The sequence below is a fragment of the Podarcis tiliguerta genome (genome assembly GCF_965153285.1).
Source record: "Podarcis tiliguerta genome assembly, chromosome: 1".
NCBI lineage: Eukaryota > Metazoa > Chordata > Lepidosauria > Squamata > Lacertidae > Podarcis > Podarcis tiliguerta.
The window spans coordinates 14,126,322-14,152,664 of NC_139534.1; the positions used below are offsets into that span (position 1 = coordinate 14,126,322).

The window sequence follows — 26,343 nt, forward strand, 5'->3', positions numbered from 1 at the left end:
TTCGAATCCCTGCAATGGGGTGAGCCTCCCGTTGCTCGGTTCCTGCTCCTGCCAACCTAGCAGTTCGAAAGCACGTCAAGGTGCAAGTAGATAAATAGGTACTGCTCCGGCGGGAAGGTAAACGGCGTTTCTGTGCGCTGCTCTGGTTCGCCAGAAGCAGCTTAGTCATGCTGGCCACATGACCCGGAAGCTGTACGCTGGCTCCCTCGGCCAATAAAGCGAGATGAGCGCCGCAAACCCAGAGTCGGCCACGACTGGACCTAATGATCGGGGGTCCCTTTACCTTTATACCTATATCTACTGGGGGAGTGCCTCTTGTTCAGCAGGCCCCCTCTCCCTGACTCAGTTTCCCTCCCCCCCGCCCAAATTTCCTTTTCCAGCTCTACAATATCTCCTTGTCTGCCTTCGTTTCCCCTCCATATGTGTTCCCCCTGCACTATACCAACTGATCTTTTGGTCATTTGATTCCCGCTAGATATAAATCCATATATTCAAGTGCTAAGTAGGGAACATCTCTTTCTTCCTTTGGGGTACACTTCAGGAGAAAACGCCTAAAATTTGGGACAGCTGAGAATAACTAGATGTAAGAGTGCATGAGCTTCTAGGCTTTATTTTCAGAATGCTAAAATGTTTTCCCTTTTTGTAGTTATCAATGGACACACTCCATGTTTGCGGCTTTTGTTAGAAGTAGCAGATAACCCTGATGTGACCGATGCGAAAGGACAGTAAGTCGACTTTGTTTTTTATCTGTTTGCGTGACGTGTGTGATATTGGGAACACCTTAAGCCCTAGCATTTAGATCAAAATCAAAATAATGTAATAGACTCTTGAGAGTCGCTGCTTCTGTTTCTTATAAAGTTAGCTGCAGCACGGAAGCAGCTTTGGGTTTGGAATTGTGCATTTTGCACTAATTATTTCGGTCTTGGAAGCACACAGATTAATTCCGAGTTTAGAGGATATTCTGACCTTTCCAGACTTAGGCAAAACAGCCACGCTGAAAATGATTGGGGGGGGCGCAGTACCTCGACAACCTGCTTCTGAAGTACGTTTCCGAGCACAATTCAAAGTGTAGGTGCTGACCTTTAAAGCCCTAAACGGCCTCGGTCCAGTATACCTGAAGGAGCGTCTCCACCTCCATCGTTCAGCCCGGACACTGAGATCCAGCGCCGAGGGCCTTCTGGCGGTTCCCTCATTGCGAGACGTAAGATTACAGGGAACCAGGCAGAGGGCCTTCTCGGTAGTGGTGCTTGCCCTGTGGAACGCCCTCCCAGCAGATGTCAAGGCAATAAACAACTATGTTACTTTTAAAAGACAACTGAAGGCAGCCCTCTTTAGGGAAGTTTTTAATGTCTGATGCTGTATTGTTTTTAATATTCAGTTGGAAGCCGCCCAGAGTGGCTAGGGAAACCCAGCCAGATGGGTGGGGTATAAATATTATTATTATTATTATTATTATTATTATTATTATTATTATTATTATTATATAAGCTACCAGCAAAGATTCCAACAGGCAGGAAGAGCCCGGGGGGGGGGGGGATTTTGCCGAGACCCCAAGGGGGAAGAGTGATGCAGTGCATATACTGTTCTTGCTTTTCTATTACAACCTCTCTGTGTGGTCTTTTGTCAATGGAGACCAGGCCACTGCTGGTAAATGGGGTTTAGGTGGTAACCTTTTGCAACAGACTCCCCAAGGGCAATGTTTTATTTACATTAGGAACGTACAGAGGCAAGAGTAAGGGGGTGCATTGAAGGATGTTGTTGACATACCGTATTTTTTGCTCTATAAGACTCACTTTTTCCCTCCTAAAAAGTAAGGGGAAATGTGTGTGTGCGTCTTATGCAGCGAATGCAGGCTGCGCAGCTATCCCAGAAGCCAGAACAGCAAGAGGGATCGCTACTTTTGCTGCGCAGCGATCCCTCTTGCTGTTCTGGCTTCTGAGATTCAGAATATTTTTTTTCTTGTTTTCCTCCTCCCAAAACTAGGTGCGTCTTGTGGTCTGGTGCGTCTTATAGAGTGAAAAATACGGTAGTTGGGATCTGTTTCCAAGGCTGGCCCTTACCATGAGGCTGCGTGAGGTTTCCGACACTGGGGAAAGTGGGGCAGCCATGGCATCACTTCTGACATTTCCTCCTGAGCCCCCTGGCTTTTGGTTGGAGGCAGAGCAGTTTGTGTGAGTGATGGCCTGCTCTGCACTCTCTGATCTGTTTCTTGGGGCTAGTTTATTCAATGAGCATATGTAGTAATTTCCTGAAATGTGCTACTTTTAGTCTCTGGCTCGGTGGGAAATTTATGTGAAAATGTTGCCCTGCGAAAAGAAAGAGAAAGAAAAAAACCCCTGGCACTTGGAAATATAACATGCCAGGGAGAAAGGGTTTAGCCTGTTTCTCTCTCTTCCCCCACACCCCCATGGGACAACATCAGTAAAACTCTGAAATTGTTGCAGTGTAGAAATACCTTCACCACTTGGTTTTCCTGATTGAATAAACAGACTCTGATTCATATTAGAGTTTGGAGAGTTTGGATTTGATATCCCGCTTTATCACTACCCTAGGGAGTCTCAAAGCGGCTAACATTCTCCTTTCCCTTCCTCCCCCACAACAAACACTCTGTGAGGTGAGTGGGGCTGAGAGACTTCAGGGAAGTGTGATTAGCCCAAGGTCACCCAGCAGCTGCATGTGGAGGAGCGGAGACGCGAACCCGGTTCACCAGATTACAAGTCCACCGCTCTTAACCACCACACCATGCAGGGGTAACCCAATACGATGGCTCTCTGTGTTGTTGGTCTTCAGTACCTATTAGCCCCAGGCAACGAGGCCAGGAATGATGGGGATTGTAGTCTGTGGAAGGCTACACTAGCTGCTCAATTTAGAAAGATCTGTGGATCGGATATCTGGAATTATGTGTAGCAAGTATGTGATGCAATAATAATGTTGGAAAGAGGGAGCATCATTAAAAAGTCTGGTGAAAATGGCAGGTCCTTTTGGGTAGCATGAATAAAAAAACCCCACAGAAGTAAGATTAAAACTGCTGTTGTCTCTCATTTCTTAGAACTCCCTTGATGCTAGCTGTGGCTTATGGGCACATAGATGCCGTCGCCTTGTTACTTGAAAAAGAAGCATCAGTGGATGCAGCTGATTCCTTGGGATGCACTGCTTTACATCGAGGGGTAACTGCTGATTTTAGAACATTTTGTCCTATGTGTCTGCTGCATGCCTTTTGAAATTCTGCCTGAAACATACATAATAGTATTCAACATGAGTACAGACTACCAAAACAAAGTACAGTGGTGCCTCGCAAGACGAAATTAATTCATTCTGCGAGTCTCTTCGTCTAGCGGTTTTTTCGTCTTGCAAAGCAACCCTATTAGCGGCTTAGTGGATTAGCGCTATTAGCGGCTATTAGCGGCTATTAAAGGCTTAAGGGATTAGCGGATTAGCTGCTAAAAGGCTATTAGCAGCTTAGTGCCTTAGAAAAAGGGGGTGGGGAGCGGAAAAAAATCTCAAGACTTGCAAGACATTTTCGTCTTGCAAAGCAAGCCCATAGGGAAATTCGTCCTGCGAAGTGCATTGAAAAATGGAAAACCCTTTCGTCTAGCGGGTTTTCCGTCTTGCGAGGCATTCGTCTTGCGGGGCACCACTGTATAAATGTTGTTGAATCAGCCCCCATCACCCCAACATCTAGAGTACCAACATCTAGAGAACAATAGGTTCCTCATTCCTGATCTTCCAGATGCATCTGGGTCCAGTTCAGCCAAGCAACTTTTATGTTCTAATAAAAAAAAGGCAATTATTTAAAAGAGAATTGCCATGTTAAGGGGAAAAAACAAACAATCAGGGATATGGAATATATGTAGTAAAATGAACTTTTCTTCTTCTTAAAAAAAAAAACTAACTCCACAAGTCATGTTTTATATTGAAAGGTGTGTGTGTGTGTGTGTGTGTGTGTGTGTGTTTAAATTGCTGACAATTAAAAGCTTCAACATTTTTAACCGGAGGAGAGAATAAAAGGTAACAAAAACCATGGGAGGAATTCAACATAGCGCCATGGCAATTGTGCATCAGCACAAGCTTTTCAGCATGCCAGATGGAATTGTCCTCCCTCTTTCCCTCTGTATGCTGTTCTCAAGGTTACCCTGAGCCCCCCAAGCCATTTTGGGGGAGTGAATGGCTCAGGGGAGGCAAGAACGAGAGTCCCATTGCGCATACCGTATTTTTCGCTCTATAGGATGCACTTTTCCCCCTCCAAAAATGAAGAGGAAATGTGTGTGCGTCCTATGGAGCGAATGCAGGCTTTCGCTGAAGCCTGGAGAGCGAGAGGGGTCGGTGCGCACCGACCCCTCTCGCTCTCCAGGCTTCAGGAAGCTATCCACAAGCCTTGGGAACCCGGCGGGAGTTCCTGCCAGGCTCCCAAGGCTTGCGGATAGCAGCCTGCTTCCCGAAGCCCAGGGAGCGCTTTGCAGCGCACCCAGGGCTTTGGACAGATATCCGCAATCCTTGGGAGCCCAGCGGGGGTTCCCGCCAGGCTCCCAAGGCTTGCGAATTGCAGCCTGTTCTGGGGGCTGGGGTCGGGGGAAGCTCGGGCTTCCCTCGCCCCAGCCCCACACCTGGGGGGGGGGATAATTTTTTTTCTTTATCCCCCCCCCAAACTAGGTGCGCCCTATGGGCCGGCGCGCCCTATAGAGCAAAAAATACGGTACTTCCATTAGCAGGATATGTTAGTTGAATCCCGCCCAGTATGTGTACATGTAACAGTATGCTCTTGAGAAGTGGGCTTGGGGGGCTTGCTCTTTTGGTGCTGACACTGTGGAACACGGTCCCAGCATTTCCTGTCCCTAAGAAATGTTTTATATGCATTACCCTCAACATTCTTGTTGTGTTGTAAACTCTTGTTTGAGGTGGTCGCCACTCTCTGAGGTGGTAACCACAGTGATCTGTGTTGAGTCACCATGTGGTGTGGCTGCTGATGCTACCAATTTAATTCATTTAGGCAAGTGAAGTGGTAACTTCACTGGCCACATAATTCGTGTAAAGTGTGGGTGTATTCTTATAAACAACACTATAAAGAAGCCAGGGATATCATTTTTCAGAAATGCAGACATGGTGCTTTCTTTTGCATTGAGCTCTTTAAGTCAGGCAGTAGTATCCTTAAAAGCCGAAAGCCATGTTTTCCATGCATGTGAAACAAATTGGCAACAGGTGGCTTATTTGTGTATGCAATGATGGATCTTTCCTTTTATTTTTAAATTAATTTTCTTAAATGATGTGTGACAATGGAACAGGAATATAGAACTGGATTGCATGCGATGGCCATCAATACATATCACATTAGCCATTTCTAACCATGTTGCCACTACTTCTTGGACAAAATTGATTTGTTACATCTTTGAAACATACTAAGTGGGACTATGTTTAAGGGTCTCTGTGAGTAATTGATGCATTTTTGCTGTGATTTCTGGCCTGCCCCTGTAGCTCACCCACCACTGGACTCTTCCCACCACATATGAAAGCAAGTTGTTTGCAACCTCTCCATCATTCTCATTTCGTTTCCCTCATGATTTCACTTCAGGAGCACAATCTTCACGAAGTTGCCCCCTTAACTGTGTCAAACACCAATTTAAAATGTTTTTCTTACATATCCCCATCCAGTTCTCTTCTGAATGTCCTCCCCCACCACATATTTATGCATGTGTGTTTTAAATCAGATTATGACAGGGCATGAGGAGTGTGTTCAAATGCTGTTGGAACAAGAAGCATTGATCATGTGTAAGGACGCCAGAGGCAGGACACCTCTACATTACGCAGCAGCTCGTGGTCATGCCACATGGCTGAGTGAATTGTTGCAGTTGGCGCTTTCAGAAGGGGACTACAATTTTAAAGATAATCAGAGTTATACACCTTTGCACTGGGCTTCTTATAATGGTAAGTCCCCCCCCCCCAGCGTACTATGTTCAGGTTGGTGTGGAGTTCAAAGTAAAGTTGAAGCCAGGATTGTAGACTTTTCTAAACTCTCAGAAGAGCAGTCAGGCAAGCATGTAGGTGTGAGACTGCAAGTGTGAATAAATGCCAGGCACCACATTCTAATAATCACAACCCAAAGCAGAATTAAGGAGGGATGGAGCAGCTTGTTCCGTGTCACTTGAGCGTGTACTCAATCATATCTCCATTCTGTCTCTTTGCTATTCCTGCATTGCAGGGGGTTGAACAATTCTATGTTAAAAGGTATTTCTATTTTTTCAAAAACACCAAAACTTGCACTTATATCCGGTCATTCATTCCCCTAACACACACATTTTTACATGTTTCACAATGCAAATGCATGCACTTTTATGTGCATCTTTTGAACCAAGGCTTCATCAGAAAATTCAGAGAACATAATCAAAGCGATAGCTGTATTCCAATCTGAATACAGGTAGATGAACCAGCAGTTTGACTCTGTATGAGGCACCTTAGTACAGTGGAACCTCGGAAGCCGAACACCTTTGAACTCAAATGTTTCGGCTCCTGATCGAAAACTGTAAGTGCTTGTTCCGGTTTTCGAATGATTTTCAGAAGCCGAACGTCCGGCGCAGCTTCCACGGCTTCTGATTGGCTGCAGGACGCTTCTGCAGCCAATTGGAAGCCTCACCTTGGTTTTCGAACTGTTCCGGGAGCCAAACGGACTCCCATAACGGATTAAATTTGAAAACCAAGTTATGACTGTATGCTGAAGTGCTAATTTGCGTTATATAAGCTATTTCAGTTGCAAGCAATCCTGAAGCGCTTTTGTAACATGAAATCACCCAATTTCTTACAGGTAATGAAGGCTGTATAGAGGTACTGTTGGAACAGAAACCTTTCCGCAACTTTATCGGGAACCCTTTCTCCCCATTGCACTGTGCTGTGTAAGTAGAAACGGCTGCATCAGATCTCACTTCTTGTGGCTTTAACGGAAGGTCAAGCTAAACTAGGGACACAGCAGCAGAAAATTTCTAGAGACGATATTCTTGGATCACGTCCAAAAATACATATATCTGTCTGGTGTTAAAATGCTCCCCTTCTCAAATAATTTGGTGTAGGAATGTACACTTGTCACATAATAACCTCAAGGCATTTGAACTGTTAACTAAAATTAGGGCAAATTCATAAATGCGGGTTTAGTCACTCTAAGGACAAAAGGAATAAAGGTTACAGAATGTCACAGCCCTGCCTAATTCCCCTGCTTGTCAATTATTGTGTTATGAACTCTTCACTCTGTCACGTCAATAAATATAATCTAGAAATGATTATAGTGTTCGTATTTGAGAACGCACCACCATAATTTTTGGATTTGATTGTCGGCTTTTCTGTTACATGCTATGTTCCTAGATTTCACATTGTGCTCTGATCTTTTAAATAGAAATAGCATAAAGCCCTCTGTAGAACCAGTAATTTTACTTTTGGCGGGGATGTGTTGGATAACATTACCGCTACCTCCCCACACTGGCCATGTTAACTTGTCACACTAAACTTAGTGCGGCTTGCATGGGCTCTAGAATGAGCCTCAGGCCTGCATCCTCTTCGCCACCCTTCTTTCTCCCATGTAGCTGGAAGGAGAACTTTGGAAAAATTTACTTTCTGTTTCCTTTAAAATCAGCTTGTTGCTGCATCTGAACTGGGGGTTGTGGTTTACCCTAATTAGGTTCAGTTTAAACAAGCCAGCTTCATGGCCAGTGGTTTGAAGTTAGCATGTTTCAAAACTGACCAGAATTCTAGTTTGTACATACCACACTAAACTATGGTTTAGTGGGAAATGTGAATGTGGACAGTGTCTATTTTTTATTAACTAGAAGGAACTAACATCTCTTGTTGTGAAGTACCAAGAAAAGTCAAACGCCATGACTGCAATCCTATACATATTTACCCATGACAAAAACCCACTGAAATTACGCGGGTGGCGCTGTGGGTTAAACCACAGAGCCTAGGACTTGCCGATCAGAAGGTCGGCGGTTCGAATCCCCGCGATGGGGTGAGCTCCCATTGCTCAGTCCCTGCTCCTGCCAACCTAGCAGTTTGAAAGCACATCAAAGTGCAAGTAGATAAATAGGTACTTCCAGCGGGAAGGTAAACGGCATTTCCGTTCGCTGCTCTGGTTTGCCAGAAGTGGCTTAGCCATGCTGGCTGCATGACCCGGAAGCTGTACGCCGGCTCCCTCGGCCAATAAAGCAAGATGAGCGCCGCAACCCCAGAGTCGGCCACGACTGGACCCAATGGTCAGGGGTCGCTTTACCTTTACTTTACCCATCAGAAATGGCAGTATTAATATTGCTTAAAATCTTTACTTGCACTGAGAAGCTTAGGAATAAAGAATGACATTTGAACACTACATCTTATTCAAGTTCATATAAAACTAGCTTCTAATTCATCAGGAGAAGAAAAGCACTTTAGTCAGATTCCTGCCAGAGTTTTTACTGAATGTGAATCCTCAGCTGTGTGTCAGAGCTATACACAGGGAGCACATAAAAAATGACTGTGCCCACATATCTTTGCTGGCCCCCTATACGCATTCGTCATAACTTGTGGAAGAGCTTTTCAGGTACAGTTTATATCTGCAGGTGCAAACCCCCTCCTCTATGCATATTTTTCTATGCAGGAACTGAGTGCTACAGCATAGGAAGCATACAGCCTCTGACATTGACAGTAGCCCTTGATGTAGACTTGTTGCCTAGGCTTTGTTGAGTCAGAAGTACAACCAGGGGGAAAGGATGTATGTTTGTGAAACGAATGATTTATTAAAAGAGAGTTCCAATTTGCAAACCTGTTTTCTCAATAGAATCAATGATCATGAAAATTGTGCGTCGCTACTCATTGGGACCATTGGTGTTGGCATTGTCAATTGTAAAGATGACAAAGGAAGGTAAGGACTGCTCGGATAATGATTGTGTGTTTGTTTTCATTGAACCCATTACGATATGTTCAAAATACATGATTGATGGTCCCCTGAAAAGAATCAGGGCTTACAGATTTCTCAGTTCTCTAAGATAAGACTTAGGCCCAACCATACTTTCTTTGGTCCCGTGATTTCAAGTCAAGGGACTGAGAGTGGGTTTGTTTGTTTTTGTCCTGTCACTTACCCTGTGATAGCCAGCTGTTTCCTGCTGAAATGGGGGGGGGGGGACACTTCAATCTACAGAAAACCCAATTGATACTTGTTTTGATTCAGCAGTAAACCACGGGATTTTCCGGATAAAGCGGTGGAAGAAAACAAACAAACAAAAAAACCTTCTTGAACTCATTACTTGAAATCATGGGACAAATCAAAGTGGACTTGATGCATCCCATGTGTGCATGTTTCTTGTGCCATCCACAAAACAATGTTCTCATCCGAGTAGCAGCCTGCCATCCCACCCCCTTTAATGTTGAATTATTGGGTTCATTGTTTTGAAAAGTTGTAAGCTTGGACTAAACAGTGGAATAGAACTACCGTATTTTTCTGTGTATAAGATGCCCCCATGTATAAGAAGCCGCCTACTTTTGGGGACCCCAAATTTAGAAAACGGGCATATGCACTATCTGTGTATAAGACACCCCCAGATTTTTAACCTTATTTTAAAGTAAAAAAACCTAGTCTTATACATGGAAAAGTAAGGTAGGTAATAATGCTAGTAAGAGATTCTCTAGTGTCTAAAAAAAGGTGTTATTTCTTCTTAGAACACCACTTCACGCAGCAGCCTTCGCGGACCATGTAGAATGCTTGCAGCTTCTCTTAAGCCACAATGCACAAGTAAACGCTGCGGATAATTCAGGGAAAACACCACTTACGATGGCTGCTGAAAAAGGACACGTAGGTGCTGTAGGTAAGTACCTGGCTGCTGGGAACTGATGAGAATGAATACCTTTGTACAGGTCTACAGATATTCTGTATGCGTGTTTAGCAAGAAAAAGCCATCTTCGTACAGCGCTGCTGCTGCTGCTGCTTATGTCACCGGCAGACACTCCAGATTTCACTTCAAAACACTACTTTGCCAAGACTTTCATTAGGGTGTACAGGACTAGAGTCTCGTTAGTTTTAGGAAATGCAAGGAGCACACTAGGAAATGGGATATTCTCTGAACAGAGATTGAAGGTAATTTAACTGTCTGAGAGTAATTGTGTGGTCTGTTTTTTCCCTGTATCTTAGATTTTTTGGTGAACAGCGCGAAGGCTGATCTAACTTTGAAAGATAAGAACTCGAATACATCCTTGCACTTGGCTAGCAGTAAAGTATGTTTAAAAGAATTTGTGTGTGTTTGTGTGTGTGCATGTGTGTAGAAAACATTATTAAAAGTGTGACAAAATAATGATACTTGTATCAGAGGCACTTGGTACTCAGTAAAATCATCCTGTTCACGCATGGACTTTTGATTACAAAGTTCCCCTCTTTCTTCTCTCCCTGTGCACCCCCACCCTGAATTCCCCCTCCCCGACTGTCCAGAGCGAATTTTGGGGTGACAGGTGGGGAGGGGAGAGGAAATGGAGTGGAAGTTGCATTGCACATATGGAAATCCTTGCGCAAACCCAGATTTACCACGTGAATTGGGCTGCGTGTGCAATGGAGACATCATAAAAAGTAGTTTCTTTGTTTGTTGCCTGCCCTTCACCATAAGGCCTAGAGTGGGTTACAACATGAAAAACAATTTTAAAACAACCCAACACCATAAAAACAAGGGTGGTGTACCCCCACTGATTGTGTAGATAGTTTCTTCCTAAAGCTTTTTGCAAATCTCTGTGAACCAACCAAATACTAAACTTAGCCAGTATATCTTCTGAACGCTGGGAATAATTTTGAAAACTAGTACTGTCTTACGAAGGAGGGTTATGGAAAATCAATCAGTGAGTAGGTGGGTGAGGAGATCAGAAGTGCAAACAAATAAGCCTAAAACAACACTACTCCAAAATCATTACTCTTTATTTTTGGTGCATTTTGAGATAAACTGAAGAGAAATTGCATTTTATTGTTGACTTTTACTATTTGCTAGTGGGAACACCAAAGGGCAGAGGATAAACTGGGCTGAAGGATTCTGCTCATAGTTGTTGTTTTTTCATTTTGGGGAGTAGGCTGAAAGTGGAATAATCATCACAGGTTGGATAAAATATACTCATATTTATTTTTTTCAGTATATTGGGGCTCACCATTGTATATGGAGTGGCAGAGGATATTTACCGTATGTTCTGGCGTACAAGACGACTTTTTATCCCTGGAAAATCACCCTAAAAGTCGGGGGTCATCTTATACGCCGGGTATACGCGTTGGAAAGGAGGAGAGGGAGCCGGTGAGCACAGGTGCTCCTTCTGCCGTCACTCCTCCTCCCTCCCCGCAGAAGGGGACACGGAAAGTCCTTCCGAGCGCGGCACTCCCTCACCAGACGCCTCGCCTCGGGCTGCTGCAGCAACGGCAGAGGAGTGCGCACTCTGCCCCTGGCGGCGCTCAAACTCTCAAACTCTAAAACTGAGCAGCAAAAGTTGGGGGTTGTCTTATACACCCAGTCGCCTAATACGCCGGAATCTACGGTACCGTATTTTTTGCTCTATAAGACTCACTTTTTCCCTCCTAAAAAGTAAGGGGAAATGTGTGTGCGTCTTATGGAGCGAATGCAGGCTGCGCAGCTATCCCAGAAGCCAGAACAGCAAGAGGGATTGCTGCTTTCACTGCACAGCGATCCCTCTCGCTGTTCTGGCTTCTGAGATTCAGAATATTTTTTTTCTTGTTTTCCTCCTCCCAAAACTAGGTGCGTCTTGTGGCCTGGTGCGTCTTATAGAGCGAAAAAATATGGTACTATAGAGTGAAAAATACGGTACTTTCTTTCTCAGATTTATTCTCAGATAAAAGCTTTGTTTCAACTTGACACAGTGGCAGAGCTGGTATCAGCAGCCCAGTGGCTTTCTTCCTACTTTGCAATGGAAAAAACCAATTGGAATGAAACTGGAGGTAGCATTGTCCCCCTGACACTGTTGCAAATTAGGGGGGAATCCCCTGGGGTGCTGAGGGCAGCTCTGTCGCCACGTCAAGCTGGTGGCACAGTTTTTTGCCGGGAGAAAAACATAAAATGGTTGCAACTTGACCATGTCCCGAAAATATGGTTCCATGACTTTGGTTGGGGAGTGAACAGCAGGCTTGTGGTTAGCATATGTGCTAATTTGAGGTTAGCACTGCTCAGAGATTACACACACTTACAGATAAAAGATCCACCAGGTGTTCTTGCTCTCATTCTAATAAATTTCCCCAGTTTTTGTATGCAATTCACTCCTCGTCTGCTCATATCCGATAGCGTTCCTTAAAAATTGGCCTGGATCAGATTATAGAAAGCTAACCTGTGATAGCATAAAAGGGGGATGTGCATACTGAGTCATGGCTTAATTAAATACTGTCAGATTCTCATCATTTCCTAAACCGAGAAGGACATAAATGCATTTATATATTCCAGGGACATGAAAAATGTGCCTTGTTGATACTTGACAAGATACAAGAACAGAGCCTTATCAATGCAAAAAATAATGCATTACAAACGTAAGTATAAACTAATGAAATTTTATTTTTTGTCGACCCAAACTGGCATTTAGTGTTTTTAAAAGTCTACTTAATGTATATTTTTGTGTACTATAAATATGGCGTTCATGTTTGGGTTTTGTTTTGGGGATATTTTTAAGCAGAGGTTGGATGGCCATCTGTCATGGATGCTTTAGCTGAGATTTCTGCATTGCAGGGGGTTGGACTAGATGACCCTTGGGTCCCTTCCAACTCTTAAGATTCTATGATAAGTACATGTTGAAATTGTCCAGAAAAGAATTTCTAGTATCCTTTCCTTTAAGCACGTGAGCGTGCTCTGCATAATATCCCAACAGACCTTTTGAAATGCATCAAGCCTACTTGAATCTAGATGTTATGTTTTCTAGACCTCTTCATATTGCTGCACAGAATGGCTTGAAGATGGTAGTTGAGGAGTTGCTAGCGAAAGGGGCATGTGTACGAGCCGTAGATGAAAATGGTAAGTGAAAACACTCATCCATCATTATTCAACACGTGTGTGTTTCTAAAATACACACCGGTAGGTTAGACAATGCTAATTGTAACAAGATGTTCAGTATGACTTTGTTAAACAGTTATTTTTATCATCACATTTTGCTTTAGCGTAGATAAAACACAATAGCTTATTTTCCTTTTTTTGCTTCGTTTTGCCCTCACTGACGGCTACCAGTCATTCTTTAACGCAGTAAGAATTAGAATCTTCTAGTTGCACAAAAGGCATCAAAACATTTTAACTTCTTTGACTGAAGAGTGCTGTGCTGTAAATGCCTAATCAAAGCATGCTCAGGAAAGCAGAGAGATCCAGCAGTTTAACTGTTTCCTTATTCATTCTGAGATCATACTGTCTGCAGTTCTGACCACATGTGGTATGCAAAGAAAGTTACTGCCACCCTGTGGATGTAGATGCAGAAAATATTACGTGATTTTAAGTATTCAAGTAGCGCTGCCATTCATTGAAAGCCTCCTTTGAGTTCCATCTCTCAATAATATTATGTCAGACTGAATTCTGTACAACCAATCACTTTTTGCTTTGAACTTTTTGCACTGAAGCAAATTGCTGGATGAATGGCGATCTGATTCTGAAAACGCCTTGAGCAGGATCCAAAATGCCATGCGATAAACTCTACACGCTCACGGTGGTTTTGGATGTAGGTTTCTTATACAAAAGTCCTCCAGTGCTGCATGGCAAACCACTTTTAAGTTTGAAGGAAGTTTCAAAACCCTTTGAGGTATGGTGTGAGGGGTTTTGGCATAAAAATATAAATATTAAATGCTCACTGGACACATGCAAGTCTCTGAGCACACTTAAGGTCACTTTTTGTATCCCATCCTTGAACACCTAGAGATGGCCAGTATTAATGAGGTAACTAAATGCAGGCCAAATAACAGTAATTTGGAATTTAATCTCATCTTCATTCAATATTCATACAAATATTTTTGTAAATATTTTAAAAACAAACATATAGTTTTCTTACAAATTGAACCTGCCTAATATTCACACACGAACGCTAATTCAGATACAAATGGATATACAGTGGTGCCCCGCAAGACGAATGCCTCGCAAGACGGAAAACCCGCAAGACGAAAGGGTTTTCCGTCTGCAGAGGCGCTTCGCAAGATGAATTTCCCTATGGGCTTGCTTTGCAAGACGAAAAATGACGAAAAATTTTGAATTTTTTTTTCGCTCCAAAATCCCTTATTTTGCATCACTAAGCTGCTAAAAGCATTTTAGCAGCAAAACCGCTAATCTCCCAAGCGTTAAAAAGCCGTTTTTAGCCCTTAAAATGTCAATAGCGCTAATAGCGCTACTCCGTCAATGGGCTTGCTTCGCAAGACGAAAAAACCGCAAGACGAAAAGACCCGCGGAACGGATTCTTTTCGTCTTGTGAGGCACCACTGTACACAGAATGAGATGGTATTCCTACTAATAAAGAGGAAAATAAAGGGAATCAGTCAAGCAGGGGTCTTTTGTAGTAAAGCAAAAGGAGATTGTGGTTGAACGTTATCATGATGCTTGCTGTTCCAAAACTTCTCAGAATCCATTTTTCAACAGACTTATTCAGTCCATGCTCATTTGGCAATCTTCTGTAATAAATTAGCTTAGATAATATTGTCATATTCCATACTTTCCTATAGCAGACCAAAATGAACAAAACAGTTCCCCCCCCCGCCCCCAAATTTGCTGCACATTTGAGCAGCTGTAAGTAGGTTAACACAGGTTAACCTGACACGGGTGGCTCTGTGGGTTAAACCACAGAGCCTAGGACTTGCCGATCCAAAGGTCGGCGGTTTGAATCCCCGTGACGGGGTGAGCTCCCATTTCTTGGTCCCTGCTCCTGCCAACCTAGCAGTTCGAAAGCACGTCAAAGTGCAAGTAGATAAATAGGTACCACTCTGGCAGGAAGGTAAACGGCGTTTCTGTGTGCTGCTCTGGTTCGCCAGAAGCGGTTTAGTCATGCTGGCCATGACCCGGAAGCTGTACGCCGGCTCCCTTGGCCAATAAAGCGAGATGAGTGCCGCAACCCCACAGTCGGCCACGACCTGACCTAATGGTCAGGGGACCCTTTACCTTTACCTAAGTAGGTTAACAACCACTTCCAAGTCGGTGACATTGACTGGAGCCTTAAGATAACCTAAAAAAATATAACACTAGGTTCCTTTGGTAATAAATATCTTGTAATGTCCTTAATTAAGAGCAGAAAGTGTTCAAAAAAATGTGTATTTTAGAGCATTCCCAAAAGATAAGTAGAGCACCAATAGTTGCCCTGTATGAATGGATAATTCTTGCTCAATCTATGGAGGTTCATGTACCATTGGTCCTGGGATTTTAAATTCATTGGCTTAATTAAAAAACCTTTATATGGTCTTGATGTGGGGAGAAGGACCACAGTCAAGCTCCCTAAAAACTTGTGCAGCATTCTCGTCATGTAAATGATGCTTGTCCACAGCCCACCAAGCATAACTGTGAACTGTAAGGGATGATATTTTGTGCTGGCAGAAAACTCTCTCCATTGTGTCACAGGGTTTAAAAACTAGAAAGTTGAATTATTTTCATGAAGAATTCATCAGCATATACCAAAGCCTGGTTCACAATGTATATAAGCAGTTTATTATTGTATTGTTTCTACACTTTATAACACAATAATAATCTGCTTGAGTACAAAGAGATCCAGCTCTTATCACCTTTTGCTTAAAATTACTCAGCTCTAGTTGAGATTAAGTACAGTGGTACCCCGCAGGACGAATGCCTCGCAAGACGAAAAACTCGCTAGACAAAAGGGTTTTCCATTTTCTGAGTTGCTTCGCAAGACGGATTTCCCTATGGGCTTGCTTCGCAAGACGAAACGTCTTGCGCCTTTTTTTTTAAAATGCCAATGCATTCCTATGGGAAACCGTCAATACACATTGGTGCTTCGCAAGATGAAAAAACTCGTAGAACGAAAAGACTCACAGAACGAATTAATTTCGTCTTGCGGGGCACCACTGTATTTGGATTTTATACAGTGGCTTCCATGTATTTCATTTCGGTAGGGCCTATGTTACATTTACTGTGTATTTCAATAAGTTTCGCAATCTTCCTTAATGAAAATACTGTTAGCTTAATGGCAGTGTAAATAGTCTAGAATTAATCATCCATCCATTCCTCTCAAACGACTTACTTTGTGAAATTATTTACCCATAAAAATAAATGCCTCTATGATTCTAAAACATTACGCAGTTGCTTTGGAATGAAAGTCATTGTTCTCAGAATGAGAGTTACTCACATGATATTTGAGGCTAAATACGTCTTGGTGCATTAAAGTTGCTTTCAATTTATATTGTCCTCGTGGAATGTTGGTTCACCTGTGTTTATTTCATTTTCGTGGAGGCTGTAAGTTGCCTGCTGTTTTCTTTTTTAAAAAAAATTAAAAATGAATTGCTTGTAATGAGATTAGCTTAAAACCTCTTTGTGAATTGTGTACGTCCCCAGCATGCCTAATTTTAAAGTGTAACACTGCCTTGCCTGCTGTGATTTGTGACTAAACATACATCTCCAGCCTATCAACCCATCTGGAGATGTATCTGAGGAATGCTCAGGTCTTCTTTTCGTAGTTCCCCAGTACTAACCATTGCTTTGTCTGCATTTGTGCCCAGGTCATACGCCAGCCCTGGCTTGCGCTCCTAACAAAGACGTGGCTGACTGCCTGGCACTCATTTTGGCTACCATGATGCCTTTTTCTCCTTCCAGTACAATGACGGCTCTCAACTTCGTTTCTTTTAAAAAAGACAATTTGAGCAGGACTCACCTCTGCAATAGCTCAAATGTGAGCAGTGCCATTGACTCCTATAGCAAACCCTTAAGTAACGATGTAGGAGCAGAAAATGGATACAATGAAAACGATTCTGATTCGGAAACATTTTGATGCCCTTTCCCTCAGTTGCATTTGGATCTAAGTTGGTATTTTCCTTTAAAAACAAAAACAAAAAAAAGAATAAAAAAGGACAATGAATCCCAGAATTACAGTTGACCTTCACTTTTGACTGGAATGAGTACAGTTAGGCAACGGAAGGCTTACAGTTGCCGTTAAACAGAGCCTTTAAGAAAACTGGGTTTTATTGAAATGCGTTCATGTTAATGTTCTGCTACTTCCAGCTATCATGCTTTCCATAGGTCCTCGTGACTCCTGTGGAAGTCTCTACCTCCTATTGTATGCAGAAAGCGAAAGCTGCCCTATTCCTTTTGACAGCACAAGTAAACAGGGGAACTGTTCTGTACATATCACGGTGTTAGCTAGGGTATACTGCAAATATGAAGACATTTTTTTTCCAGTACAGTATTTGTAGATCATGGGAAGAAACTCTCCACCTCCCTTCACTTTTATTACCTATATAGTTATCTAGTCTTCGTTTTTAGATATCTTTGTTATACAAACCAAAGATAAAGCCACAGGTTGTTTTTTCCGTTTCGTTTCTGTGTTGTTTGCAAGCACTGCACTGCCAGTATCACCACTTTCTACGGAAATTGAAACTTCTAAATTCTACATGAGATGTATTGAGCACTTAAGTACACAAAAGGCACTTTTAAAAGACATCAGCCACAATTTCATTTGCAATTTGAAAGTTTTAGGACCAAATCTTGCTTGCCTCCGTCATTGCACATATCCACCCACAGCAAAGAGATTATCGGTAAAGCAAACATTATTTGCCTTCCTTTTTCATTATTTGGCACAATCTTGCTTGGCTATTTGCACTTCGCAGTTAAGAATCCCTGGAAATGTGTTGCCTGTGCTGTCAAGGCAATGATATGTTTGAGAAAAATCAGCTATACATTTATAATGCACCTAAATGTTTGTTGTTTGCCAAAATGAATTATCCCCCCCCCCCTTTACTTTAGTGTTTATAAGTTGTATTTTTTTTATCTTGAGCATTTTCTGGTTTAAATATTCTGCAACATCTGGGCTACGTCATGTTGCTGTTGGCTCTAATTACTATTACTGTGCTTAAGCTATACACAGCAGATAAAACCAAAACAGGCGAAGTAAAAAAAAAAAAAAAGGCCAAACAGTCATCAGGAACTACATAAGGCAATTGCAATATATTAAAAAGGCCTGCTGACATCAGCTTTCTTATTAAACATCTGCATTATGAATATCTACTCCTTCTGCCAAAGTTTCTAGGTCAAATGGACCCTGTTCCTCGCCTGAGAAAGATGTACGGAAAGAAGACTGAGACTCTTAAAATACAAAGAACTAACCAGCTATACCACGAGGACCAAAAGGCTTCAGTATCTTAAATGGGAAGATGTATTATTTTTTTAATAATGCAAGTGAAAATTCAGATAACTTTTCTAATCACACGTGCACACAAAAGTCTTTTATGTAATTAAAGAGTCTTCTTGGCTGTATTGTACACTTTAAGACACAAATTTCTAGTAGACATTTTGACATTTGTAACTGATGGATGATGTGTTGATCACAGTTTATTTTTCCAGACTAGAAAATGTTCATACTTTTAATGTTAAATGTGTTTATATTTATTTGAAATGAAACAAGTGCCCAGAAAAAAGACCATGGTTTGTTCCTTTTTTTTTTTTTTAGTTTTTATTATGTCTTATTAGCTATACATATAGGCAAGCCTAGCTACTGAGTTTTTTGTTTTCGTATTTTGGTTCTCCTATAGCAAGCTGGGTGAAATGTGAAAGCAAAGCTCTGTTTGTGCCCAGTATGGCATGGGGAACGGAGGTGTATATTGCATGATTCGATAGAATTTGGTGCCAGACTAGAGGGGTCTGCATTTTTAAAAGTCTAGAGTGTATTTGTTTTCCCTGTGAGGAAATGGTGTTCCACATCTCATAGCAAAATGAAGACTAAAGAACCAGGAGGGGACTGCCTCTTTCCTCATGAAAACAAGTTATATTTTGGGTCTGGGGTGGAAAACCTCAGTCCCAGGGACTATATGTGGCCTTGCAACCGCCTCCATCTTGCCCTTGAGACTCACCCCAGGATACACCTTCTCATCCCTTCTCCCTGGGCCGTACCATTCGCTGGCCCTACTTGCACCCTATGTGTAGAAACGTAAGCTACCATTAAAAGGTAATATTTGCATTCCTGGCTCCTCCCACTTTTGCCTCACTGCAGGTATATGACCCCCCCCCCCCGGGAAGTTGCCCAGAGGGGAATGTAACCCTTGGTCTGGAAAAGGTCCCCCATCGTTGCTTCAGATCAGGAAACTTGGGTTTGTGGCTGTTTTTGGACTACAACTCCCATCATCCCTAGCTAGCAGCCAGCCTCTCATTTTCCACCACCTCCTTTCCTTGGCCCTCTTTCACTCATCCCTGCCTTTCCTCATCTTCTCTTCCTGCATGCCACATTCCTTCAGAAGCTGGAGGGTTTCATGCTGCATGTGCAGAGCATGAAAAATGGGTGTTGAGTGGCTAGGACTAAGGGGGACATGTTTTCCTCGCCTTAGTCCTTGTCCTGGTTTTGAGCTGTCTTCCTTTTATCTCCTCCCTAGGCTCCTGCCTAAGAACTCCTGGCTTCTTTGGAAGTCTTACCTGTTTCTCCAGCCCACATTCCTGAAAGTGCAGTTAGCTGAAGAACCTTGTTAGCTGGAGAACTTACCGTGTTTTTCGCTCTATAAGACGCACCAGACCACGAGACGCACCTAGTTTTGGGAGGAGGAAAACAAGAAAAAAAATATTCTGAATCTCAGAAGCCAGAACAGCAAGAGGGATCGCTGCGCAGCAAAAGCAGCGATCCCTCTTGCTGTTCTGGCTTCTGGGATAGCTGCGCAGCCTGCATTCGCTCCATAAGACGCACACACATTTCCCCTTACTTTTTAGGAGGGAAAAAGTGAGTCTTATAGAGCCAAAAATACGGTATGCTTTTTTTCTTTTTTCTTTAAAGGAAAAAAAGAGGCTTCCTTTCTCTAGGACCAGATGGTACCGAGGGCCACAGCACCCAGAACATTCTGTATGTTGCCACAAACCACTTATGCCCACAGGTTCCCCACCCTAATACGTGCTTCTGCAGTAGGAAGTGTAGTGTGAGAGCTCTCCCCCAGTTGCAGGTCTGGTCCCCATTAACATCCAAAGAAAACTGACACAGGGTGATTCATAACCCCCACTGTTAGGCTCGACAAGGAATAATCTACCTGCAAGTTCACAGGCTGACCAAGTAGTCAGCAATTAGAGCTTCTGCTTTTATGGAAAACAACAACCTTCCAAGCTTGCTTTGAGCAGAACAGTTCTGGTAGAGGTGTGATACTACCGGGAGGTTGTGCCAAAAGGGAACAGGCTAATGTGGGGCTCTAATAATTTCTGTCTACGCTGACCATGCATCTTAGTCTGTTTTGTCTGGAAGGACTTGAGACTGTACTACATCAGATCCTGTAATAGACATGGCGAAAAACTTGGAGGTTTTGCCACAATCGGGTGGTAAAGAAATTTTGTTAAGGGAATAAAATAAAGGAGCATCATATAGACTGGGAGGCCACTGATTACCTACTTAGGGCCTTCGTATTTACGGGACTGCCTCTCCTGATATGCCCCGCAGAGGACCTTAAGCTCCATGAATATTCATAGTTTAGAGGTCCTGGGTCCTAAGGAAGTCAGATCCTCCACCAGGGTCAGGGCCTTCTCAGTGATGGCTCCGACCTGGTGGAATGCTCTGTCCCATGAGACCAGGGCCCTGCTGGATTTAACTTCCTTCCACAGGGCCTGTAAGACAGAGCTATTCCACCTGGCTTTCAATTTGAACTTAGCCTGATCTTTTATTCCCCTTCCTTCCCTCCCCTTTTTATGAAGATTACCCGCTCTGGGATCCCACAGCTAATTCTCCCCTGGTCTCCTCGCTGGCCCAAATGGGACTAATTTAGCCAGCTAGCCCTGGTGATCATCTAATGTTTATTGGATGGATGGATTTCCCCCCTAAATTGATTTTTGAATTCTGAATTTATTGTTCTTCACATTTTATACTGTATTTTATGCTGTTTTTTGTTGCATCAATTAAGTGTTTTAAATTTGTTTAAATTAGCCGCCCTGAGCCCGGTTTTCTGAACGGGGAAGGGCAGGGTATAAATAAAAAGTTGTTATTATTAATATTATACTAACAATATTCCATGTCATATCTGAAAATCCCTTTTAACGAGTGGTAAGAATGTTTACTGCTCAGAGCCATAGGCCTCAATACATACAGAAATACAAAGTAGATATAAAAATGCACATCAGTCTAGCATATTGCATCAAACTTAGTCCATCAAACAAAACACATAAAGAAAGAACAAATAAAATTAAATAAGGTTTCCCCTCCAGAACAAAAGGGATACTGGGCCTCCCTGTAAATTAGCGCATAGGTACTAGAGCAATCTTACTCCTCTTAGAAATTACCTAATTAAAATATGCAGTGTCAGGGTAGGGCCTGAGAAGAACAGAAATATAATTTAGTGCCAGTGAAAGCCAACCAATCATAGTAATCCAATGTACTGTATTTAGCCCAGCTATTATGGATCAGATCGGTGGTGATTGTAAAACGGAACATTTCCAACCCTTTAAAACCGAAATGCAAAAAACTCTTTTTTTTAAAGATTCCTGTTTCCTTCTTTCTTTCTGTGTCAGCCGCACTGGGAAAACTGAGCATCTAAACCATGAGTTTTCCCTCTCAGTACTGTAACTTTTTATAACCGGGAAAAAAATCCATTCTAGTATATTGCTGAACAGCAATAACTGATACTTGGAGCACTTAAAATGAGAGGTGTCTTTGTAGAACTGAGCAGACACCCCACACCTGTTTCTTATTATTTCTAGGCTGATCACTTGTTTAAAGAGCAGGGGTGTGGGAGTGCTTTACAGCAGATAGAATATTTACTCTTCTTTATTTCTTCTTTAGAGCATCGAGGTGTGAAATCCAGCTTTGTGTGAGTAGACCTCTCCTTCTCCCATGTGCCCTCCAGATCTGCTGTAGAGGGCATCCCAATCCTCTGGAACAGATCCTAAGGTTGTGCAGCGGGAGCAGAGGAAGGAGAAGTCCCCTTACACAACCAGAAGTCTGGCAGCACTAGATGCCATCCCATTGTTTACTGACAGCAGCTTGCAGGATTGCCTTTTCGGCTGCATCCTTACATGGAAGTAAGCCCCCCTCAACCAAGTGGAACTTGCTTCTAAGTTCATGTGTTTAGGTCTTGGCTGCATATTAGGAACCTTAGACGCTGCCTTATATCTAGCTCAGCAATGTTCTCTGGGGTTTCATCTTCTCCAGCTCCGCATGGGACCAATCTACGCTGGTCGATTTAAAACATTAAAGATGCGTTATAAGCGTGTGGGCACCAGAGGGCTCTGTAGAGCAATGTAAAAGCATCAATGTAAAATTCCATTGAGAGCTACGTAACGTTTCTTTTTTTACCGTTTTTGCAATCAGTATAGAACCAGCCTTGGAGATCCCAGTGGGCTGTTTCTCTACCCCAGATGCCTTTCTCCCCTACCGCTAATTCCAAGCCTATTGGAAAGACAATGTTTTAAATTAGACCCCATATTTTTGATAGTGTATCATTAAAGTGTAAAAGAACAGTGCAATCCACAGCCATTTAAAGAAAAATATAAGCGAGATACTGGCAATCAACTTCAGTGCGATGCGGATTACACTCTTAACTAGTCTCTAATCTAAATGGCAATACTGTTTTGTAGCAGACAAGGTACTGTATTTAAACTATAGGTAAGATCAGGTTTGATCTGTTTTTTTTATTTGTTAAATCTGTCGGAGGCGAAGCGCTCTGTTCCATTGAAATTGGTGGGACTTGCTTTCAAGTAAATGTGTTTATGATTGAGAAGCATGAACTTGATTGTGAGTAGTAATGCATGCGCCCCCTTCTATGCCCACATTTCTGTGTTGACAACTAGTATTTAATTCTTGTGAAACTTCAACTGCAGGGTTATAATGCATGGCACTTACCGCTTGCTGGTCTCTATTGTTTCAATTGTAAGATGAACTAGCTCAGGGTTTGGTTTTGGTTTTTATCACTACTAAAAGGGCACCACATTATGTTTTGGTACTTTTCCGCAGCAAACATCTGCTGTACTTAACTATGAATCAAATGCTTAAACTCAATTTATTGTCTACTCTTGTTCAGAAACTTGACAATGTGTTTGGGTTTTTATCATCTAAGAAACTTTTTAGAGTGCCTTTTTATATTTGTGTATGCTGGTATGTTTTGTGACTTGTCTTTCATTTGAGTGATACTGAAGCAATATAATACATGTACATTTTCATTTCAAACCTTTCTTTGAATGTTTCTTTTTTAAATCTTGTGTTAAACATGGAAATTAATATGCTAAATTTGTATAGAAATTGTGCATAACTTTCTGCAGTGCTGCAAACACTTTCTTATTACACAAAGCAAACCTTAGGTTAGTGTTATTGAGAAGGGTGTTTTAAAATGGTGACAATCTTGAGTGTGTATAAAATACAATTATACATGGTTGTAATGCAGTGATATAAATATTTAAAAAGCCAATATCTAATGTTTTTTGTAGTTTTGTCTTCATATTCTATGCTTTTAGCATGTGCAATATATCTTTACAAACCATGGTGATATGAATCTGGTGCCAGTGTTACATTTTGTAAGGACTGTTTGTAATAAACAATATGAAATATTGTTGAATGGTTTCAGTGTGTTTGTTGCTGGTTATTTTTTTTTAAACATAAACTGAACTTCTGTGACATAACTATGTAATTAAACGACATGGTTGCACAAAATGGGTATAAGAGATCAATTTAGACCCTAGGCACAGTTCAGTATCTTTTTCAACTACTGAATGCTGTGTTAGTTGTAACTGAGTAGCTTGATTCAGATGGATATTTTTACAAATAAATGGTACGAGTATCGTGGCAAAGCTTGAGTCCTTTTTGTAAGTACTGTACTTCTGCATATTTTCAGGTTTATATAAACATGCACACATAAAATTAAGCAGGAAAATGCTGATCCAATCCCAGGATTAAAGACTGCTATACAATAAATAAAAATGAGTTTTACATAAACACAATCAAAATGTGTAAAAACATAATTAAGAAGCATGAACTATCATTACGATAAAACCAGTGTTATATGGAACTAATAATGATTAATAATAAAAGCACATCTAAATTAGGATATTGATTTACATAAAATACATACCCTCCATAATAAACCAGCAATCTGAAAACTTTCAAAATCTAATTAAAAATCCAAAACATATAGAAGAACAACTGTCCTTACGTGCTGAGCTGAAGGGGACCAAATGAAGAAGGGAGTTTTCATGGTCTACAGAATGTCCTGTTCCTCATAATCATTGATTTAACCTTGGATGGAAGTGGGATGCAGAACAGAGTGTCTCCTGAAAATCTTAATTCATTGGCAGAATCGTGTAAAAGCAGGCAACTATGTACATGTTAGACTGAAAATGTTTATGGGATGGGTAATTTGGGCCAAAACCAAGTAAGACAGACAGTGAAGAATGAATAGTACTGGAGTAACAAGTAGGATCTGCAACAGGGGAGTTATCCCTCTTAAGGTTTTTTCCTTATTTCTGTACACAGTTGTTTCTAGCATATTGCTTAGATGCAAAGCAGGTGTAACAGCAGCTAGATCTACCTTTTCAAGGAAAAAGGGGAAACTTCTTTGTTCTTTGATCTTTCCCATTAACCCAGGGGCAGCAAACATTTTCAGCCATGGGCTGGTTCATCGTCCCTCAGACCGTGTGGTGGGCCGGACTATATTTTGAAGGGGGAAAAATGAACGAATTCCTATGCCCCACAAATAACCCAGGAATGCATTTTAAATGAAAGCATACATTCTACTCATGTGAAAACACCAGGCAGGCTCCACAAATAACCCAGAGATGCATTTTAAATAAAAGGACACATTCTACTCATGTAAAAACATGCTGATTCCTGGACTGTCTGCGGGCCGGATTTAGAAGGCGATTGGGCCGGATCTGGCCCCTGGGCCTTAGTTTGCCTACCCCTGCATTAACCTCTGTGCTGACAGGCTTCCTTTGGGTTGTATCTAACAAGGTCATACTCAAGAGTAGACCCAATGAAATCAGTAGACGTGACTAAGACAGTCCCACTAGTGTGGGAATCGGTATACACACAACTAGGGTTGCCATATTTTTTTAAAAAAAATTCCTCCAAAGTATTATTTTTTTACAAAAACGCTAAAAAAAGCAATTTTTCGGTTTACTTTCCTAAGATCCAGCACATACTGCCACTTTTCAGAAATCCCACCCCCCAGACATCACTTTGAAACCCCAGTAATGTATGTCAGCTCTACATTAGCCACAATCCATATCTATCCTGCTGTTTCTTACAGAATCCTTGCCATTTCATGCCATTCTCCCCCAAACCATCTTCGATCCAAATTGAGAAAAAGAATGACCTATCTGTGTTTAAAGCCATTACAGTGGTACCTCGGGTTACATACGCTTCAGGTTACACACTCCGCTAACCCATAAATAGTGCTTCAGGTTAAGAACTTTGCTTCAGGATGAGAACAGAAATCGTGCTCTGGCGGCGCGGTGGCAGCAGGAGGCCCCATTAGCTAAAGTGGTGCTTCAGGTTAAGAACAGTTTCAGGTTAAGAACGGACCTCCGGAACGAATTAAGTACTTAACCCGAGGTACCACTGTAATGTGCGCACACCCTTTGTCAAGTGCATTAATTCCAGTGTGCGTATTCTTGAGTATGACCCAGCTGAATAGAACTCTTTTAATATATAGCTGTTTAGGCTAGAATTGGTGAATAAATTCATTTGTTTTCTCATTAACTAACAAAGTCTTTCACTAAGGCCACTTGGAATTCAGGAATGTATGCAGCCAACAGCTTTCTGTAATCTCAAGTATTTTATAATACAGACCCTCCCAAGTGTCCCTATTTTTCAGGGACGTCCCTTTTTTGAGAAGCTGTCCTGGTTTCTGATTTGATCCCAGACTATCCCACTTTTCCTTAGGGTGTCCCTATTTTCATGGGAGAAATGTTGGAGGGTATAGTAGGACATCCCTATTTTCATTGGAGAAATATTGGAGGGTATGGAGTTATCCGACCCACAAGCCATTTGCAGGCAATCCTGTATAGGAAAGGTGTTTGGGTTTTTTAAAATGTTTTGTAATATTATTATAGGGACACAGGTGGTGTTGTGGGTTAAACCACAGAGCCTATGACTTGCCGATCAGAAGGTCGGCGGTTCGAATCCCCATGATGGGGTGAGCTCCTGTTGCTCAGTCCCTGCTCCTGCCAACCTAGCAGTTTGAAGGCACGTCAAAGTGCAAGTAGATAAATAGGTACCGCTTCGGCGGGAAGGTAAACGGCGTTTCTG

General features: G+C 42.1%; 1 protein-coding gene across 14 annotated transcripts in view; it reads left to right on the forward strand.

The window, feature by feature from the left end:
• Nucleotides 1–23,647, forward strand: part of ANKRD44 (ankyrin repeat domain 44) — a 158,686-nt gene extending 135,039 nt beyond the window's left edge. For 9 of the 14 annotated variants that reach the window (XM_083406986.1, XM_083406979.1, XM_083406984.1 and 6 more), the window contains 10 exons: nt 647–725; nt 3,050–3,167; nt 5,703–5,919; nt 6,794–6,881; nt 8,789–8,872; nt 9,667–9,812; nt 10,136–10,218; nt 12,420–12,502; nt 12,889–12,980; nt 16,655–23,647. In XM_083406986.1, the coding sequence (XP_083263112.1) occupies nt 647–725; nt 3,050–3,167; nt 5,703–5,919; nt 6,794–6,881; nt 8,789–8,872; nt 9,667–9,812; nt 10,136–10,218; nt 12,420–12,502; nt 12,889–12,980; nt 16,655–16,923 (1,259 nt within the window). In that variant the 3' untranslated portion in view covers nt 16,924–23,647. The remainder of the gene's footprint in view (nt 1–646; nt 726–3,049; nt 3,168–5,702; nt 5,920–6,793; nt 6,882–8,788; nt 8,873–9,666; nt 9,813–10,135; nt 10,219–12,419; nt 12,503–12,888; nt 12,981–16,654) is intronic. The other 5 variants (XM_083406976.1, XM_083406975.1, XM_083406978.1 and 2 more) reach the window with 1 other exon arrangement.
• The last annotated feature ends 2,696 nt before the right edge of the window (nt 23,648–26,343 follow it).